Here is a 20,247-nt window from a genome sequence, read left to right on the forward strand (position 1 = left end):
TGGCGGCGGCGCGGGCGGGCGGCGCGCCGGGCCCCATGGCCTCCTGCTCCAGCATCGACATCGAGGACGCCACCCAGCACCTGCGGGACATCCTCAAGCTGGACCGGCCGGGAGGTGAGGAGCGGGGACCGGGGGGCCGCGAGAGGCCGCCGGGCCAGGCCGGGCGGGGCCTTGTTTCGGGCCGGGCCGCGGGAGCCCCTCGGCCGTTGCGCCGCCGCCCCGCCGGTTGTCAGCGGGCGCGCTCGGGGCCCGGCCGGGAGCGCTTCGCCTCGGGGCGCCTGGCAGCGCCTGCCGACCCGCCCGGGGCCAGGAGGTCCCGCTCGGCACGGCCTCGCTCCCCGCAGAGCCCGCGGTGCGGAGCGGCCGGTGAGGAGGGGAGCCCCCGGCCTGGGCACCGTCCCTGAGGGAAGGGTTGCTGGCGCTGGGCAGAGCGAGAGCAGGCCGGGCCCGGAGCTCGCTGCTGCGGCGGTCTCGGGGCTCCGTTCAGCTGAGAGGTGCTGCTGCTGGGAGCTGAACAGCACCGACCTCCGTGGCACGAGTGTGCCCCCTTCCCAGGAGTACTTGGAGTGTTTCCCAGGCGTCTCTCTGGGCTGAGTGCAAGGGGCTGGTAGGCTGCTCTGAGATCAGTGCCAGATTCCCCCTTTACAGGAACTTTTCACTCTTCTTATTTGTATGTAAAATGGGAGCACAAATATCTCTCCTAAAGCGGTTGTGGGTCTTCTCCCTGTGCTCTGAACTGTTATATTTCCCTGCTCAGAGTTCAGCGGGCTCCCTTCTGCCTGTAAGAGTATCAGCAGCAGGCTCGGAGTCAGCTGGATAGTGTTCCCACTCTCCTGGAGCTTCAGCTCTCTCTCATCTCACTTGTTGTACCTGCCATGGTGTTTCAGTCAAATGTGGTGAGGTAACATTCTGAAGGAGACTGAGACATGAATGCTTTGCAAAAATATCCTAGCCTCTGCGTAGAAGACAGAATTATGCCCCTCTTGTGCTCCTTTCAAGGGAAAAGCAGGAGAGGAATAGTGTGACTTCAAAATGTCCTGAGACTCAGCAGGAATGTGCTACCTCCAAAGCAACTGCCATGTGTGCTGCCTTTTGCTTGACCAAAAGGAAGAGAGGTTGGGTGTGGGATTGTTGTGGAGGGCTGTAGAGACCCACGAGGTGGGGGACTAAACCTACAGGAAGGCAGCTTCATTAGCTCTACTACCCTTAGAGAATCTTCTCATTAATTGGAATAGTTTCTGTGGTTTCTGGAGTGCTAGCACGTTCCTGAATTCTAATTCTAACAAGAAAAATACATTTTTTTGTTTGTAGTGCAGCACTGTACGTGAAGACTGGAAGGAGAGCTCAGTGCAGGGATGGGGAACGCTCATTTCACAAGCAGTTTCTGAAAGGATATGTTGTGGTTGAGAAATGGTTGGAGTTGTTGCTCAAGGTGACTTGACTTTCTCCTGAAGCAGCTTCTCCTGCTGGTTGAAATCAAGGAGTTATTGACAGAGTATGGCTTATTTCTTTCATTCTTCTTTCCTGTTCATTCTCTTTTTACCTTCTCTGTCAGCTCCAGTGCACAAGAAGGCATTTGAGAGGAATGGGCAGGAAGTTCACAGAGGGAACCTGTGCTGGTTCTAGGCAGAAATCACTGCCTGGGTAACAGCAAATAAACTTGAAAAGATGGACATAATAAGGGGAAGAAGAAGAGTGCACATGTTAGCTGAAAGCCTCCTGTTAGGGTGCCAGGGAAGAGGAATAGGGGAGCCTTCAAGTTTTGCAGTACCAGGTGTAGGTAGCTGTGAGCAGTGTTGTGTTCCTCTAGGTCCTGTCCAGGCAGATGACAAGAAACTCTCCCTGCTCTAAAGAGTTTACAACTGTCACAATACTTTTTTAATTCTGAGCTTGGTGATTGTGAAAATGTAATCCACTACCCAGTCTGTCTCTCTTGACACAGTTTCTCCCAGTTTTAGCAGACTTCATCCCATGCTTCAGTAGCTGTTGCCAAAGCATGGACCTGCCTGCTGGGATGTGGGGACAGGCTGTCAGTGCCACAGTGCTGAGGAGGAGCATCCCTGCTGGTGGTGGGCAGGATCCTTCCATCCGTGCAGAGATCTCTGCTGCTAACCAGGTGTTACGTGGGCTCACCCTGCTTGTGGTGTATCAGGGCAGTGTTCTGTTAAGTACAGGCTGGTATCTCCTGGTGCAGCTGATGGTGGGAGCAGGAAGAGTTCAGTGTCTCAGCTCTGACTGCTCCTGCTCTTTGAACAGGTAATGAATACAAACATCCTTCTTTCCCTTTGAGACCTTGATCTACCAGTCTGGCTTAACCTTTTGGTTAGTTCATGTCCTTACTAAATAGAGCCTCTTCCCTTCTTTTATGCCTCCAGGATTGTGCACAGACAACCCCTGTGCTTGTCTGGTTTCCACTAACACAGACTGAGCTATGCCCATTCCTGAACTTGGGTGTGCTGTTGTTGAGCACATCAACCTACGGGGAGTGTTTCCTCCTTCCTTTTTTCCATGGAGCAAACATCACTATCCTGCTGTCTGTAAAAGAGCAGCAGTGCTTACATGAGACTTTACTGTGGCTGCAAAAGGGCAAAGCACATATCATCTTTCTCTGGGAAACTGGATGCTTTTTCTGTAGGGAATATTTTCCTGCCTTTGGTCACAAAGGATCAAGTGCTGTCAGTGGAAGTAGCTGGACAAGCACCCACCATGTGTTGTAGGAATAAGGGGCACATCTTAATCCTGTGACAGCAAGCACAGCACCAGTGGGAGGTGCTGGATCACATTCCCTTGCCTGAATTTCCTTGTGCTGTGTGAGTGGCGCTGCTGCTTTTTCTTCATGCAGTGCAGGTACACTGAGGTGAGTGCCCAAATTGTCCCTGCATCGGGGTCCCCTGTCACTGCACATTTCTGTGTCCATAATGACTCTTCAAAAACAGACCAGCTTAAAATACCATTAAATACCATTAAAAATGAATAATTGTAGTTGTTTTGGGCAGCAGCACTCACCCTGATCTTTTGAAGCCTAGTCGGTAGCAGAAAGGTTGTCTTACTTTGGAAGGATCTGCCTCTTGCCCACAGTTATGTTTGGGTTTGTTACCAAACATAACTGTGTGCCAGTGATGGGGAGCTTCTGGTCCTGGGAGCAGCCATTTTGCTCAGCTCAAACTCAGAGCTCAGCAGCAGTTGTTACCTGGCAACAGTATACGAAATTTTGGGTTTCAAAACCAGTGAAAATTTCCAGCGAGGATTCGCTGAGACAGGCGGCTTTTCCTTGGTGGGCTGATGTGGGGGTGCAGATGGGGGGGCATTGTTCTCCAGTGGGGGTTGTCAAATATTTGCCTTGCTGGTGAAGAAGAAGAGTCTCCTTCACCCCCTGTTATGTCTGTCCCCTCCTAAAGCCTTCAGAAGGCATGGAAGCCACCAAGCAGCTTGTGCTAGGCCAGATGTGCAAAGTCAGGGCATACACACTCTTCAAAGCACAGCTGGGGCTCTGAACAAATGGCTGCTTCACACAAAATTTGAGTGCTATAAACTTCTCTGTGATTGTTCAACCAAGGGAAAAATATGGGAATCCCAAATGCACAGCTGCAGAGTTTCCTAGGAAAATTACTTAAACACCTGGACTTCAAGGTCTCATGGTCAGAAGCTGGTTTTGGAAAGTAACAAATGTATTGTTTCCAGCCAGCCCCAAATGTTGCAGCTGATCCCTGCACTGCTGGACTTCAGAGGTGTCTCTGCAGGCCTGAAGGTTAGAAGTGACTTGTCACGAACCTTTTGGTCTGCCACTTGATTCAGTAAACCTGAATTACCAGCTTAGTTGTTCTGATCTAAAGCTATTTGCTCCTTTGGCCTGGTTAAGTTCCTTGAAACATATTCTTTGGAGTTTGTCTGATTTGCTTGTGAAGGAAAAAGAACTATTTCACTCAGATGTGTGGAGGTGAGTTTGTCATCACACGAGAGGTCTCTTATACATCCTTTTTGTAGAACACTTCTCCCAACCAATTCAGCATATTCTACCTGACAGACCAATAGAGGCTGACAAAAAGCACCTGGAGCTGGTACATTTCACCCTGTGCTATTTTTTTTAAATGCATGTTGGGCACAGCTGGTTGTGCTTTTCCTCAGGTTCGGTGAATGAGAACCAGAGACCGTCGAATTCGTATAACGGCGACCTGAATGGGCTGCTGGTGCCTGATCCCCTTGGGAGCGGAGATGGACCGGCTTTGGCCAAGCCAGTGCATCGCAGCATCTCTCTAGGAGCCCTGCAGGAGAAGCAAGTCATGTAAGTTTTGTCAAAGAAATGCTGGGAGTGAATAGAACACAGCTCAAATTCGGTTCTCTGGAGCGTGGACATGCATGCTGGGTGTCTGACAATGGGTTTTGTGTTCAGTTCAAGTGGCAGTTGTGAGCCAGTGTGAGCTCTTGGTTAGAGCTTCTGTAGCTTTTGTGAGGCTGATGCATGGAGTCTGCCATCCTTGCAGCTCAGGAAGTGAAGAATATCTGCAGAGTTGTTCAGAGAAGGGAAACAGGACTTACATGGTGAAAATTGCAGGTCAGAGTGAATGTAAATCATGAGGGCTCTGGTTGAAACTTGTGGTTCCCCTGTAGATGTCCAGCAGGACTCCTTCAGAGACCCAAGTCACCTGAGCTGCTGCAGAACTCATGGAAGTAGCTTCTGCTTGGGTTCTCTGGTCATGGTTTTGAAAGATAATGCTGTGAGAACCATGAACAGTGTACACTGTTTTGTTGATGATGTTCAGCTGGTTGGTTTTGATTTCTTTGCACCTTCCAGTGTTGGGGACTTGAATCAAATGTAAGTCTATGCTCAAGTGAAATGAACTGAACGTTTTTAGGCTGAACAAAGCAGGTGTTTGACTCTCTCAAACCTGTGACACATAGGGAAGGGAGACTCAGCTGAGAGGAGTTTCTGTCTTCACTTGTTCATCTCAAGCTCTTAGATGCACAAATCCTGCTGTGTTGCTGTTAAAATTATGAATTTAACATAAAGTGTTTAATATTCTGTTCCTGTGAGTCCTGTCTGAATTTTCCCCCCCTTTTCTTTTTTTTAAAGCTGCCTTTCTGGTGATGACAGCTCCACATGCTTAGTGATATCAGCAAAAGACGTGGAGGTAGTGGCCAGCAGTGATTCCAGCATCACCAGTAAGGCCAGAGGGAGTAACAAGGTAAGGAGCAAGAGAGAGCATGGTCTGTCTCTTGTTTAGTCACATCAGCTCATGCCTGAACATTTTTAAACAGAAATAAGTATCTTCTTTCTTGTGTCATAGGAGTTTGTAATTAGGTAGAAGTCTGTCAAAGAGTTTACCAAGAAGAAAAATGTTGGAGCAGTATCTTGTAACTGATTGTTTCTGTTATTCCAGAGTCTGGCCGAGTTATCTTCTCATTTTCAGAAGTTCATGATCTAAGCTGTAGGTTCCTGGGAAAGTGTCCTTTCTCCACAAACATGATTTTTCTGCTGGTTGTTTCCTCCCTGCACCCTGAAGGTTTCCCTGACTGGGAGGGGAGGGTTTTGCTGGCATCAGTCCTGCTGAGAGCTCTGGCCAGCAGGTCAGAGCTGCAAGAACCAATATGCTGAAATTAGAGCTGGTGCTGAGCAGAGAACTAAGCTATGCTCAGAACAAATGCTGATGATTAGGAGAGAGACATCTGGTCTTGATCCACTCAACCCTTTTCCACTTTGTTCCTTAATTTTCCATTTTGTTGCTTTTTCATTTTCCATTCCATTTTGTTCCTTAGTATGCAGTGAACTAAGGGACCACAAAGACGAAAAAGATAATTCCAGACATTTCTCATGTTTTGTTTTCTTTCTCCTGAACAGGTAAAAATACAGCCTGTTGCTAGATATGACTGGGAGCAGAAATACTATTATGGCAATCTGATAGCTGTCTCAAACTCCTACCTGGCTTATGCCATTAGAGGTGAGTTACCTTCCTGTCTTGGATGTGATTTGTATTCTTTTTCTCTGTTTATCATTAAGAAAGGCAGAGTTTACATCAGAACAGCATAAATGGCACTAATTGAAACATACCTTGCAATACTCAGATCAGAGTGCTGTTGTAGAGGGAATATAAGCAATGGTGGAGAGAGGAGTTTGTGATGTGAGAGAGTTAAATCAAAAGAGAAGGACTCATTGGGGATGTAGGAAAAGTTGAAGGACTACATTGGTTTTACTGGAAAGCTGATGTTCATATTTCTCCTCTAATTAAATATTTCTGCAGCAAACAAACTGCTCTGTAACAAAGCACAGAAACAGCCCCATGGTAATTTGAGCAGATAAGTGTTTGTGATGGATTTGCTTGCATAAATTTAGATCTGAGTTTAAGGCTAAATTTTGAGGATCCAAAGAGCAATGCAGATGCAGTGCCTTGTGCAATAGAGAGGAAAGCAGAACAACACAGGGAAAGATTGTTTCACTGCATATGGGAAAAAAAGTGGCAGAATGAGAGGAAACAGTCTCAAGTTGTGCCAGGGAAGGTTTAAATTAGATTTTAGGAAATTTTTTTTTCATGGAATGGATTCTAAAACATTGGAACTGCCCTGCCCAGGGAAGTGGTGAAGTCACCATTCCTGGAAGAGTTCAAAAAACATGTAGATATGGCACTTGAGGACATGGTTTAGTGGTGAGCATGAGGGTTGTGCTGCTTGGACCTGATGATCTTAAAGGTGTTTTCCAACCTTAAGAGTTCTATGAAGTGAACACTTAGTTGTCTACAGTGTCTCTTTCTGCTCTCATAGAAGCACAGAGTGTCTGTTTCTCTTTGTTCTTAGTTCTTACACCAGTTTATCTGGTCTTTTATGAAACCTGTTACTCTGCTGTTGTGTTTTTTCCTAGCTGAGGTTATTTTAGAGTGGCTTAAGATTGTCTCACCCTTTTAAAAGAATTTTAAAAGCTTGGGTGTAGTAACACTGGGAAGCTGAGTGGTTTGCTAGGGCTGGCGTGGTAAGAATGTTACATTTCTTAACCCTTTTAAAATAATTTTAAAAGCTTGGGTGTAGTAACACTGGGAAGCTGAGTGGTTTGCTAGGGCTGGCGTGGGCATCAGGAAGTGGAAGCACCATGATCTCTGTTAGACTGCCTGCTTTGTAGTCATTGGTGTTTGTCTGAAAAGGGGAAGCTGGAAACTTTGCTTAGTGTGCACATGTCCTGAAGCATCTTCTTTTCAGTCATGAAAGCCAAAAAGCAGTGCTTTCTGCAGGGTGAATGTTCATGCCTTTTGCTTCCCCTTACAGAACATGTATTTGAGCTATCTACCTCTCAGTGACTCCTTTTCTCCAGTAACTGAAAATTAAATTGCTAATAAAATTAATTCACTGTCACTGGAGGAGTATGGCAAGCTTAGGATGAAGGTTTAGGCCTGGCATTTAACTGCAGCATTTAATGAGGATAATCCTGGGAATTATGAGAAATTTATGAGAGTTGTGGAAGGTTTATGAGAATTATGCAGAGAAACCACAGGCATAAATGGTGACTTCTCCCTCTGTCTGTCTCACAGCTGCCAGCAATGGCTCTGCTATGGTGCGGGTGTTGAGTGTCAGCACTGCTGAGCGGACCTTGCTGAAGGGATTCACGGGAGGCGTGGCAGACCTGGCCTTTGCTCACCTCAACTCCAACCAGCTGGCCTGCCTGGACGAGGCTGGCAACCTTTTTGTCTGGCGTCTGGCCATGGATAAAGAAAAAATCCAGTATCTTGTCCAAATACACCTCCTGTCAGCCTCTGTGTAATGGTTAGATGTGAATGCAGCCCCAGCATTACCCTTTAACTTTGTAGCCTTTGCAGAATAGCAGCTTGCAGGGGAAAGATTGATAGTTATGCCCCTTCCAGAGTATCAAAGCTGTCAACTTTTACCTGCATTCAGCACAATCATTACTTGAAATTCTAGGAGCACCTCAGTGCTCCTGGTCCAGGCAAGGTAGACAGTGAGAAGTGTCAAGTCTGTACCAGCTGGCCTTGGGTGTGGACACTGTCACCTCAAGTGTGTGACAGAAGTTTGTCTTGTCTGGTTCTCTTTTCCTCATTTACTTCTCTAGGGAAGAGGATGTAATACGTCCCATCCACTCACTATATTCCTTCCAAACCTGTCATCCTTTTAGTGGCCCTGAAATTTATTTTCAGTGTTCATTACCCTAAATATTTTCCTTTTAATTGCTAGGAGTGATTGCTCAGTGCTTCTGGGAAACATGTGAGGTATGTCACCTCGGAGTGTAGCTTTTTAATTTTAATTGTGCACCATCATTTCAAAAGCAACTGGAGCAAAGGTGGTGGTAGTTGTTGAAGCCCTGATTTGTGGTGGTGCACTCGAGCACTCAGCTGGGGGCAGTGTGGTAGCTCTTCTCTCTTTCTCTGCTAGTGTTGCAATGCTAAGGAGTCATCCAATCATTAGCTGTCTGATGGATTGCACATTCAGACGTGGCTGTGTGCCCTTGTGCTTATCCTGTCACTGCAGCCTTCAAGAGAAAATTGTAAGAACCTATAAACTTTTGTAAGCTGAAGCTCTTCTGTCACTGAAGAAACTCTAGCTTGGTTGCTTTCTCAGCAGAATCCATTTACCTGCTTCCTTCTTGAATCAATGGCCCAAAAACCTTTGAGGTTTAACAGTATTAAAACATCAGACCAAGCCCGAGCAGGTTATTGCTGGGCATTAGCAGCAGAGCCAGAATGTTACATTTCTTAACCCTGGTGATCAGAGAGGAGATCTTGGTTAACATCAAGCGACCTGACAATACCCCACTGAACACCTTCCGGAGAATCATCTGGTGCCCCTTCATCCCCGACGACAACGAGGAGAGCGGGGAGGAGGGAAGTCAGACCTTGGCATTGTTGCATGAGGACAGGGTAAGGAAATTCTGCTTTGGAAACGTTGTCCTAATTTATCATTAGGAGAGAATTTGATGGAGGAAAGAGCCAAGGTTTACAGTGAACTTGTAAAGGCTCCTATCTAGTTCGTGTTGGGGATCCCCCTTTAAGATGTTGGATTCCTCTCTTCCCAGGAGAGATCATTCTCTGGGCTTCAGGAGGATGGAAAGGGAACTTCTGCTCACCATCAAATGCCAAGGATCACTTGAAACAGAGACATCACTTGTCTGTTCAGGCTGAGCCAGTGCCCAAGGGAGGGGCTTGGTGGGCAGCAGCTACAAATGCAAAGAGCAATTCACTGTGTTATGTACAGTGCCAGGAAAGCATTGAATGGCAAATTGTGTGGAAATGGGAAGGTGTATGTCACACACTTCCATTGGGCTGGTGTATCAGGCCATAAGATAAGGATCTAGGAAGTGCTCTGGATCAAACCAGTGGTTATAAAAATAAACCTGTGTGCCTGCATGTTTGTTTTCCAGGCAGAGGTGTGGGATTTGGACATCATCCGAACCAACAACAGCTCCTGGCCGGTGGAAGTGCCTGATATCAAAGAAGGTTTCATTGTGGTGAAAGGCCACAGCACGGTACAAACCTGGGTTCTTTGGGTTTTCTTTGGGTCATAGTGTCTCAGGAGCTGCAGTTCTTAGGACAGTTGGCTGTAAAAAAAACAGTTGTGAGGCAATTATGATAGTGAAAAGCCAGAAGAGCCCAAATCAAAATGAGTTTTATTCATAACATGAATAACAGTAAGAGCAGTGGCAATAGAATCCCCTGTACTTGAATTTGCTGTCTGGAAAAGGTGATGGTATATTATTACCAAGAAGGAGAGTGCCTGTCAATTGTTCTGTGAAGGCTTAATGTTAGAAGCTACCAGTTTATGTTAGAAATCACTCTGGCCTTCTCTACTATCAGATTGTTAGTCAAATTCTTGATTAAAGAGAGAGCTTTTTCTTCTTGTAAAGTAAGAAAAGCTATACAATTACTTCTCTGTGTTTCTTTTCTCCCTCTCTGTAGTGCCTGAGCGAGGGAGCACTTTCTCCAGATGGAACTGTGTTGGCCACAGCAAGCCATGATGGTTTTGTAAAATTCTGGCAGATCTATATTGAGGGCCAGGATGAGCCAAGGTAACTGGAGAATTGGGAAATGAAGGATCTTGGAACAGAGAGCAGCATTTTCTGTGGGAGAATTTCCTTGATACAGAATTATCTGTGATGGTCATTCTCAGGACATTATAAAGATACAGCATAAGTGTTTGTAACTTGTTGCTGAAAAATTGCACCACTGAATATCATAGGCTTATGGAAAAAGCAGAGAGCTGTGTCTGGAAACAGAAGTTCTGTGCTTTACACAAGCTGTAGTCAAACTCTTTTGCACTGTATGTGTAAATGCAGGAAGCTGCTCTGAGCTGTTCTTTTCAATGTTGACTTTTATATAAGACTTGTAAAGAGCTGCAAGTCAGTAATGCTTTGTGGCTTCTGGACAAGGAGTTGTGTGTTCAGTGTCAGCATCCTCCTCATTTACCACTCCCTTCACACTTGGATGTTTTCTCTGATTTATTCCCAGGTGTCTTCATGAGTGGAAACCCCATGATGGTAGACCTCTTTCCTGCCTGCTCTTTTGTGACAACCATAAAAAACAAGACCCAGAGTAAGTCCCCAATCCTATGCTTGAAGTATTAAAGTTCAGCATTGTCTTCTACCTCTGCCTTGCCTTGAAAGTTCCTTGTAACTGAATAATACTTTAAAATTTTGGCTTTGTAGCAGGAACAAGTCCTTAGTCAGTTTTTTAGTGATGGAGAAATAAATAAGATTCTGAAGCACAACCTAAAGTGACCTTAATCACAGTGCCAATTCCATGAAAGAAATGAGAATTCTAAATTGAGGAGTCCTCTCAGGTGTGTGGTATGGTCAGTCTTAAATGGCCTGTTAGTCCTCCAGATTTCTACTGCCCATTGCTGAAAATACAGCTTTTATTGTTATTGTTTCTTCAGTTGTGATCTTAAGGTTTCTGAGAGGTGTAGTGGTTTCTAGTGTGCCACAGAGCAGAAAATTTCTGGGAACTTTAAGCCATGGTTGGGCAAAATCAGCCACGGGCAGCTTGTGAGGAGATTTTCTGGGAAAGGCCAATCTTCTTTAAGAGAACTTGAATCTGTTGTTCCTACAGAGTTCCCTTCTGGAGGTTTCTCATCACAGGAGCTGATCAGAACAGAGAGCTGAAGATGTGGTGCACGGTGTCTTGGACCTGTTTGCAGACTGTTCGGTACGTGTGCGTGGATGCCCCTGGAGGCTGGGATTTAAGGGTACTGAATTTGCAAAGCTGATTCCTGATGTCCCATGGATTCTACTCCTTTGCCATTCCAACCTGTCATTAGAAGCTCTCAGCTGTGGCAGACTGTCAGGTCAAGCTTAGGCAAGACCAGGGAAGTGTATACTTTCATTATTTGTGGTACCAAATCTGTTGTCTTGGCCTTGTTCTGTAAAGCATGGACATAGCTGTAGCATGAGGGGAGATTGCACAACAAAACTGCACACCTTGAGTGTTTTCTTCTCTAGAAATTTTAGATATTCAGTAACCAATCTAGGATATTTTCCTATTAGTGCTTGTCCTGTTTAAATTTTGAGAAGCTGCTGTGTTGGTAGAGCTCAAGAAATTATCCAAGGCTTAAATGTTGAGCTGTGTAAGTCCAGAAAGTGAAATTGTGCTTTAATCCATCCCTTGGCTCAGCTTAGGTTCCCTGATTTTATTTTTCTGATGGTGGATCATGGCCGTTCTCACTACCCACATGCTTAGGGCCACTTTGGATTTTCCCTCTTTAAATGAGAAGAAATTACATAGAGTACTGCTTTTATCACCTCACGCTACAGAAAGTCCAAAACCTGTGGAAGGGTTATTTTGATCTGGTGGATTTTTGGTTTTAGATCTGTAGCACAGACTCTTGTACTCCTATGAATGTGGAACATGATGAGTGATGACTAAGTGTCACCTTCCATTTCAGTGTTCAGAATCCATAGCTTGATCCTATCCTGCCATCTCCCAGCTGCTTTCTTAGCTGATGTCAGCACTGATTTCAGCAAAGGAGTTTTTGTTCTAGTGGGTGGTTGCACTGTAATAGGGCTGTAAACTCCTTAAGGTTCTGTGGGAGTTTTGGCAATTAGTGAAGTTTCATGGCAATCGTGCTGGTTGGGCTAATCTGTCTTGCTGTCTGCACCCCCTCCCTCTTATTTGTATATGTAGCTTTTCTCCTGACATCTTCAGCTCCATGAATATTCTTCCCAGCCTGAAAGTCTGCCTGGACCTTTCCGCTGAATATCTGATACTGAGTGATGTGCAGAGAAAAGTAAGTAGTTCATTTTGTTGCTGCCTGTGGGAAATGGTGGCTGAAGCAGAATTGGCCTTGTGTGTGACTGGTTCTGCTGCCTAGGTGTGGGATTTGCATGTTAGTAGACTAAAAATGCAGAAGCTGACTAAGAAGTTTCATCATTGTTCAATGAAAAAGGGCAGCAATTCAGCCGAGTAATCCTGAGGAGCCTTAAGGATTATTTCTCACCCTTTGTAAAGCTCTCATTTGGAGATACTTGTGTCTGGCATGATAGGATTGAGTTCTTGATCAATATTGACTCACTTAAGAGTGTGGTGCTTGTGGTTCCCTTGAATGTTCCATTTCAAATTTCAAGATCCAGGCTTTATTCCTCACATTATTTCCCTTGTTGCCAATCTGTTTTGGATGCTCAGCTCTGTAGTCCCCACACATGTGCATGGTCTGCTCTGAAAGCTCTGATTTACCATTTCCAGGTCTTGTATGTGATGGAGTTGATGCAGAACCAAGAGGAGGGCAAGGCTTACTTCAGCTCCATCTCAGAGTTCCTCCTTACCCACCCAGTGCTGAGCTTTGGCATCCAGGCCGTGAGCCGCTGCCGGCTAAGGCACACCGAGGTGCTCCCAGCAGAAGAGGAAAATGACAACCTGAGTGTAGGTAGGTGACAAAATTTGGCTGCTGTGTGGTCAGGATTTCTTTCCTGGCTGGTTCTGACTTTCTTGTGAAAGGCTGGTCACTTCCCCCAAATAACAAGACAAGAGGTAACAGCCTCAGGTTGCACCCAATGAGGTTTAGGTTGGTTGTTAGGAAAAATTTCTTCACCAGGCTTAAGCTGGGTTGTCAAGCATCGCAACACAGGATTCAAGGTGTGGCCTGGTCACTGCCCTGGTCCTGCTGGTCACACTCATGCTGAAACAGGCCAAGATGCCAGTGGCCTTCTTGGCCACCTCAGCACATGCTGGCTCATTTTAAGCTGCTCTCAACCAGCACCCACAGGCCCTTTCCCACTGGGCAGCTTTGCAGCCACTCTGCCCAGTCCGTGGTGCTGCAGAGGGTTTTTGTGACCCAAGCACAGGACCTGGCACTTGGCCTTGTTGAACCTCACACACCTGGCCTCAGCCCATCAATCCAGCCTGTCCAGACCCCTCTGTAGGCCCTTCCTTCCAGCACATCAGCACTCCTGCCTAATGTGGTGCACAGCATCCTCAGCCAGTCAAGGGAGGGAATTGTCTTGCTTTGCTCTGCAGGTGGTGCAGCCTTAACTTGAGTCCCATGTGCAGTTTTGGGCACTACAATTTTAAAAAGACACTAAGCTGTTAGAGAGTGTCCAAAAGAGGGCCATGAGGAAGCTATATGGAGAAGTGGCTGAGGTCACTTGGTCTGTTCATCCTGGAGAAGAGGAGACTGAGGGAAGACCTCTTTGCAGTCTTCCAGCATCCTCACGAGGGGCAGGCACTGATCTTTTCAATCTCATGACCTGACAGGACTCAAGGAAATGGCGTGAAGCTGAGTCAGTGGAGGTTTTTGTTGGATATCAGGAAAACGTTTTTCATCCAGAGGCTGGTTGGGGACAGGAACCGGTGCCCTGGGGCAGTTGTAGTAGCACTGAGCCTGTCTGAGTTCAAGAAGCATTTGGACAGTTCTTCCAGGCACAGTTATTTCTTGGGGTGTTCTGTGCAGGGCCAGGGGTTGGACTCAATGATCATCATGGATCCCTTCCAGCTCAGGATAGTCTGTGATTCTGTGGAGTTGTCTGCAAATTTTCTGAGAGTGCTCCTGATCCCCTCATCCAGATCATTGATAAAGAGAATCTGTCTCATGCTGGTTCTTTGCTGTCAGTTCATCCTGCTGTGATGCTTTTGTAGTACTTTGTGTGTAGTTTCCATGCAACTTCATATTTTACCCTTGTCTCCCTTCCAGAAGGTGCTCAGGGCTCTGGGGCTGTTGAATCAGCAGCAGGTGTGCTGATAAAACTCTTCTGTGTTCACACCAAGTGAGTATGTGTGTGCAGCTGTCTTTGTCCTAGCCCTGAACTGACCTGTAGAAATTTAAGTTAAATTCTTTTGCTCATAACAAAAGCTACTTGGCCCCACAGAAATTTCTGGGGTGTGTATGGCCTTACCAGGAGGTAGCCCTGAATGGTGTGACAAGCTTGTAGTTCCATGACCATGAGTGATTTCAGAGTTGTGCTCACACAGATGCTGGGAAGCATCTCAAATACCCTGGGTGGCAGAACTGGGTGACACAGCTGAGTGAGGATCAGCTTCTGTTGCTTCTGTGACAGGCAGAAAACACTGAAGCATTTTCCAAGGGAATTAGTTCAGTGAAGAGAAATCTTCTGAGCCTTAATGATGCCTTAAATCTTCTCCTGGTGGTTCTTAAGCTGATGAGAGATGCTTGTTTCTTTCTAGGGCCCTACAGGATGTGCAGATTAGATTCCAGCCTCTTCATAGTCCTGACACAAGTGCTTCCATGCCTACCCATGGCTCTCATGAAGAATTTGGTGAGCATGTGTGTTAAATTGGTCTTCAGTGTTGCTGAGTCCTTAAAGGTTATTGGTGGGGAGAGCAGGAGGGTGGTTTTGGCTATCTCTTTGTACTGCAGTAGTGTCATTGCATAAAGGAATGACACTGGAGTAGCAGTGGAGCAGGAAGCTGGTTAGACCCTGGTTGTGAGTGTGGAGCTTGGGATGTGTTAGACCAGGAGTGCTAATGCTTTGTGCATGCTTGAGTTCACTGTCCTGGGCGATTTGGCACTTGTGAAAGAAACTTGAAGTTTGTCTCTTGTCAGGTGGAAGAGATCAGAGTGACAGCAGAGCTGTGGGAGTAGAGGGGGCTGGGCTGTCTGTGATGAGCTCTTTCAGCTCATTCACCATTCTGGGATGTGGCATTTCAACTGGACTTGCTTTTAGGGAAGAAAGGAAGCTTGAACATTTTATTATCAAAGCCTGATAAAATCCAGTCTGGCATACGAAGAGGAAGCATAACACAGGATTTGCTTTGCTCTAAGCTTTGACTGGGGTCTTGCAGGGTTTTTGCTTATTCTTTTTGGAATCAAGCATGGCATCCAATGGCACAAGTTTATACTTTGTGGAATTAGAGCTTTAGTTTTGGAGAGAAGTTCTAGACTGATTTGTACCTCTCCCTTGAAGCCTTTCCAGACCACATGGCTGATCTGAGCACGGAAGGGCTGGGATCTGAGAAGGAGTCTGTGCACGGCTCCCAGCCAGACCTGCGGCGTATCGCTGATCTGCCTGTGCCAGCAGACTTCCTTTCTCTCTCCAGTGATGCCAAACCCAAGCTGATGACTCCAGATGCATTCATGACACCAAGTACTTCTCTTCAACAGGTAATCAGAGATCAGCACTGTTAAGGTGATACAAGGGATGGGGGTGGATTTTGGTACTTTTGGACATGCTTTCCAGCTGTAATGACTGTGATAAGCTCTGCTAGCTGAATGCAGAGCAGCACACAGGAAAATCTGCATGTAGCCAGACTGAGCAGAGACCTGTTGGCACATCTGAAATGCTAAACTGGCCTGATCTGGTGTTGTAAGTGCTATGTTTAACTGCAGAACCACTGATATAGGTATGCTTTGTAGAAATGTGGGTTTGCTAAATAACTGTATCTGAGCTGGGAGACTGCTCTTACTGGTTTACACATGTTATTTGGGGATATGATATAACTGTAATGGAAGAAAATATACAGATCTGAAATGATCAGGTAGGTAGATGGGACTGTTCAGACTTGTGAGACTCCAGTTGAGTACCCCACTCTCTGCCATAAGCCTGCTGTCTCTGCACTGGTGAGGTCACTCTGGGGACTCAGCAGTTCCCCAGTAAAAGCAGCCATATGATGAGGATGTTTTGAGATTTGCCTTTGACCAGCACCTTAGCAGAACAACCCAACCTGTGGGGGAGTTTTCTATTCCCTCTTCACCAAAGACTCTCTAGGAGTCTTTCTTTCTCAGGTTGAGTTGTGTTGTTGCCCTCTGTGCCATCCTGACTGCTGTGTGTTTCCTTGCAGATTGCTGTATCTCCAGGCAGCAGTGTCAGTTCCCTGACTGCAGTCACAGCCATGAGCAGCACTTCTGTCACGGATGCCTCTCTGCCCAGGTAAATAGCACATGAGATAAATAATGCATCTGCAGCTGAACTGTCACAGGCCTTTGGGATAGCACAGAGCTGTAGCATGTCTTGCAGGAGAGGAGATTGTAACCAGAGTTAGAAACTGGCCTGAGTCCCAACATCCCTGTATAGGCAGCTGTTTGCATCCCTATTGCAGCTTGGAACATGTCTGTTATCTAGGGGCCAGCAAGAGTGTTTTATGTGTGCCTCACAGGGATTCTGTTATTGCAGCTCAGTTTTGTTGCTCTCCATGCTCTTCCCAAAGGGCCATTGTTGTTTACAGGTAAGAGAACTCTGCAGCCACCAAGGACAGGGAAAGAATTAGGACTGGTAGGAAAATGTGTGTGTGACAGTGGGTTGGGCTGCATAACGGGAGAACTTCGCTTCTGGGGGTTGGGAAAAGGAGGGAGACCTATCTCATAGTGTCTTGTTTCTCCCTGTACCCTGTACAGTGTGCTCTGGAGATACAACTGGTCCCTTCTCTCACTGACCCCTCGAATTCTAAAAGATTGCAATGCCCCTTTTTTTCTTTTTTGTTGTTTCCACCTGGTACCTCTCTGGGCTGTATGGGGACTAGGACATGCAGGTGCTCATTGACAGGGAGTAGCTGACGGTGCTGGAAAGAGCAAGGGCTCCTCCACTGACCTTTGTACCCCATTGCCTCACCTTGAGTGTTTCATGCAGATCAGTCATTTCTTTGGGCTGCTTGATTTGCTGTTGTCTGTTTCTGCAGAGCTTCAGAAGACTTGACTGTGAGCCCCAAGATGCAGCTGGACACCAGCCTCACGCTGAGCAGCAGCAGCAGCAGTCTCCAGACCAGTCCTAGGAGTCACTCTGTTCTTATCCCAGGCCTCCCTGACAAGCTTACACCAAAGGCACCTGTTCCAGTAAGGCTCCAAATGCTTCTCCCTTCCTTCTCCTGGGCCAAGGAACCTCTCTGTGGGCCTCTGCAAGCTGAAATTGCTCAGCCTGGAGAACAAAAGGCTCTGAGGAGCAGAGTGGCCTTTTAGTGCTTTAAAGAGTGACTTTTTACATGAGTAGATGGGGCATGGGAGAATGATTTTAAAGTAGAAGAGGGGAGGTTTAGGTTAAATGTTAGGAGGAAATCCTTTTTTCAGGGGGTGGTAAGGCACTGGCATAGACTTTCCAGGAAAGTTGTGGATGCCCCATCCCTGGAAGTGTTCAAGACCAGACTGGATGTGGCTTTGAGCAGCCTGGTCTAATGGAAGGTGTCCCTGCCCATAGCAGTGGGGTTGGAACGAGATGAGCTTTAAGGTCCTTTCCAACCCAAACCTTTGTAGGATTCTATGAAATTACACTTTTTTGGATGTTCACAGGGACAGTGTGTGCCCTTTGGAAAACACAGGTGCTGGCACAGATGTGCAGTCCAGTTTACTCAGCCACGTTGGTGGAATTTGTCCATATATAGAACAGCTTCTCTCTGAAAGAGAGATCCAGCTATAGATAGCTGCAATACAGCTGTAGATACAGCAACAGAGAGACAGCTCTAGCTTGTGCTGTCACCATCCCAGTGGCTGGAAGTGTTCAGTCTTTGTGTTAAGAGACAGTGCTGCCTGGAAAGGCTTATTCCTGCTTGTTGGTCTGATGAGTCTGAAATCGCAATTTCCTGTCCCTTAATTTTAATTTCCAGGTGTTGTGTAGAAGAGATCATGACCAAAGTTTGAAATGGAAACAAGTTTTCAGCCCAGGAGATGTTCAATGTTAAAACTAATATTGTCCTTCAAAGAGGAGGGAGTCTGGAGCAGAGCAGGGAGGTAGAATTAGTGTTACATTTTCTTTTGAAGTGAGTTCAAACTAGCATTGGCTTAAGTGTGTTGTTAGCCCAGTTGAGAGTCCACTACAAGTGCTGGGACTGTTTTCCATCTGGTGAAGGAGTGGGAGCCAGGGAATCACATGAGGAAAGGATACAGCAGGCTGTTTCCAGAGGCAGTTAGTGTAAGACACCGGGGGTTCTTGGGGTGTCTCCACATTATTCTAAAGCCTCTTGTTCAATTCTTTTTGTTTGTAGGTCGCACCAGGAAACTCCTCTCTAGCACTGGAACTGCAGGAAGTGGAGCCCTTGGTGGTGCCCCAGGCTTCTCCCACCCGTGAGCGCTCCCCAGATGTCATTTCCTCTGCTTCCACAGCCATGTCCCAGGACATCCCAGAGATCGCTTCCGAGACCCTGCAGCGCAGCTTTGCGGCGGCTCCGCCCGGGCTCCCTGGGGAGGTGCTGGAGCCCGGGCACCACGCAGACAGTATGGCCTCAGCTGCCTCTGCCTTGCACTTGCTGTCTCCCAGGAACCGCCACAACTCCGAGCACAGCCACCACTCTTTGGACATGCCTCCAGTGGAGGTGGACAGACTGAATGCTCCATCCTTACTGGAGACTGCTTTAACTCAGGAAAATGCATCTTCTGACAGTGTTGTGAGTCAGCCATGGCCAGCAGCTCCTGACATAACCCGGGAAACCAGGAACAGCATGGCAGACAGGTAATCCCTTGGGTTTGTCTGGCACAGGGCAATTTGTTTGCATTGCCAAATTGGCAGCTTGGTGAAAAGCTCTTATGTTGTGATTAATCCAGAGCAGTTCTCCATCGCTCTTTCCCTTGAAGGATCTGATGAGTCAGCTTCCTGTGTGCTGTGTCCTGAACTTCCTAGGCCATCTGTAACCATTTCTGCTCTCTGATACCCTTTGCAGCATAAATGATCTCTGTTAAGAAGGTGAAAAGTCTACTTTGTTAGCCTTCATGTTCACATGGAGACATGAGATTTTTTTTTGGTGTGCTCTGGAAATCAAACCAGTACAAGCTACGTTCTGCCCCAGGTGATGCAGGCTTTTATTGAATCAATTGACAAAATAACTGACAGGTTTGCTTGTGTGTCTCTCTTCTAGGACTGGCTGTATGCAGCTAGTGTTATAAATACATTAAGTACTTTAGCAGTCAGAAAATGAATGGCAGTGGAGCAGGAATGAAGGGTGGTGCAACCTCACTTAGAAGGAGCAATCTGTTGTGCTGGAGCAGTGCTGGGTTTCATCACAGAATTAGTGTCCCTGTCCTGTAGGAGGATGAGAACAGCGAGATGCATCTGGCATCTCCAGATTCCACTTAGGCTGGGGCTACATGCACCATGTGAACCTGCAAACACCTTTCTTTTCACCAGGACTGGAAGGCTGAGAGGGTCAGTGTTGTCCCTCAGATAATCCTGGACTGTTCACTCACCAGAGTTGCAAAGAAAGGCCTCACCTTGTGCCTCCACAGCTGAGGATGTTGTTTCAGGAAACAGTCCCATCTGATGGCTCTGGGGGGCATTAAAATTGTGTTTCTACACAATATTTTTTCTTTTACTCATAATATGAACTTGAGAAAATACTTTTGTAGGAGTTTACCACTCCCCTCAATCCCACTCTGTCTTTGAATTCTTCTGGATGTCTTACATCAGAATACCAGATCAGCTATCTCTGACTGTGAGAGATTTCACCAGTGCTCACTTCTGTGTAAAGTCCTTCCTGCAAGCTGCACTCAGGCAGACCTAATTGACAGCCTAGAAGCATGTGCAGAGTGTGCTCTCAGAATCATTGTAAGTCTCAGACTGGATCCACTGTTACAATCCTGTCTGTTGGAGCTGACCCATCAAATTCACACACTTCCTCAGACACTTTAAGGAACTAAGAAGCACTGATGATTTTTGCTTCAGTGATCAGTATTAAATCTGAGAAAAAGCAAACTCAAGATGATGCTGTTCATGGAAGTATGGTGTGCTGCCTGGTTTGAGTAGTGGCTTACCTGTCTTGCATGAATGTCTGTTGGGAAATAGTTCTTGGTTACTACTTCAAGCATAGCTGAACTGCTTCTCCCCTTTTGAAGCCCCAGAAAAGCACATGGACAAGTTCAAGTGCTTAGTGCCTCTACACAACACCTGCCTCTTCC

The 20,247-nt window shown here is 46.6% G+C and overlaps 1 protein-coding gene across 1 annotated transcript in view; it reads left to right on the forward strand.

Annotated features, from left to right (window-relative positions):
• Positions 1 to 6: 6 nt before the first annotated feature.
• Positions 7 to 20,247, forward strand: part of EDC4 (enhancer of mRNA decapping 4) — a 33,297-nt gene continuing 13,056 nt past the window's right edge. The window contains exons 1-18 of the mRNA XM_041458746.1: positions 7 to 114; positions 4,126 to 4,282; positions 5,072 to 5,183; positions 5,837 to 5,936; positions 7,512 to 7,701; positions 8,705 to 8,852; positions 9,353 to 9,457; positions 9,888 to 9,997; positions 10,437 to 10,520; positions 11,037 to 11,132; positions 12,108 to 12,210; positions 12,666 to 12,846; positions 14,110 to 14,182; positions 14,601 to 14,692; positions 15,341 to 15,537; positions 16,215 to 16,303; positions 17,049 to 17,202; positions 18,345 to 18,808. Coding sequence (XP_041314680.1) covers positions 36 to 114; positions 4,126 to 4,282; positions 5,072 to 5,183; positions 5,837 to 5,936; positions 7,512 to 7,701; positions 8,705 to 8,852; positions 9,353 to 9,457; positions 9,888 to 9,997; positions 10,437 to 10,520; positions 11,037 to 11,132; positions 12,108 to 12,210; positions 12,666 to 12,846; positions 14,110 to 14,182; positions 14,601 to 14,692; positions 15,341 to 15,537; positions 16,215 to 16,303; positions 17,049 to 17,202; positions 18,345 to 18,808 — 2,534 coding nt within the window. The 5' untranslated portion in view covers positions 7 to 35. The remainder of the gene's footprint in view (positions 115 to 4,125; positions 4,283 to 5,071; positions 5,184 to 5,836; positions 5,937 to 7,511; positions 7,702 to 8,704; positions 8,853 to 9,352; positions 9,458 to 9,887; positions 9,998 to 10,436; positions 10,521 to 11,036; positions 11,133 to 12,107; positions 12,211 to 12,665; positions 12,847 to 14,109; positions 14,183 to 14,600; positions 14,693 to 15,340; positions 15,538 to 16,214; positions 16,304 to 17,048; positions 17,203 to 18,344; positions 18,809 to 20,247) is intronic.

This window comes from Pyrgilauda ruficollis, unplaced genomic scaffold, assembly GCF_017590135.1.
Source record: "Pyrgilauda ruficollis isolate IOZ18807 unplaced genomic scaffold, ASM1759013v1 scaffold13, whole genome shotgun sequence".
Lineage (NCBI taxonomy): Eukaryota > Metazoa > Chordata > Aves > Passeriformes > Passeridae > Pyrgilauda > Pyrgilauda ruficollis.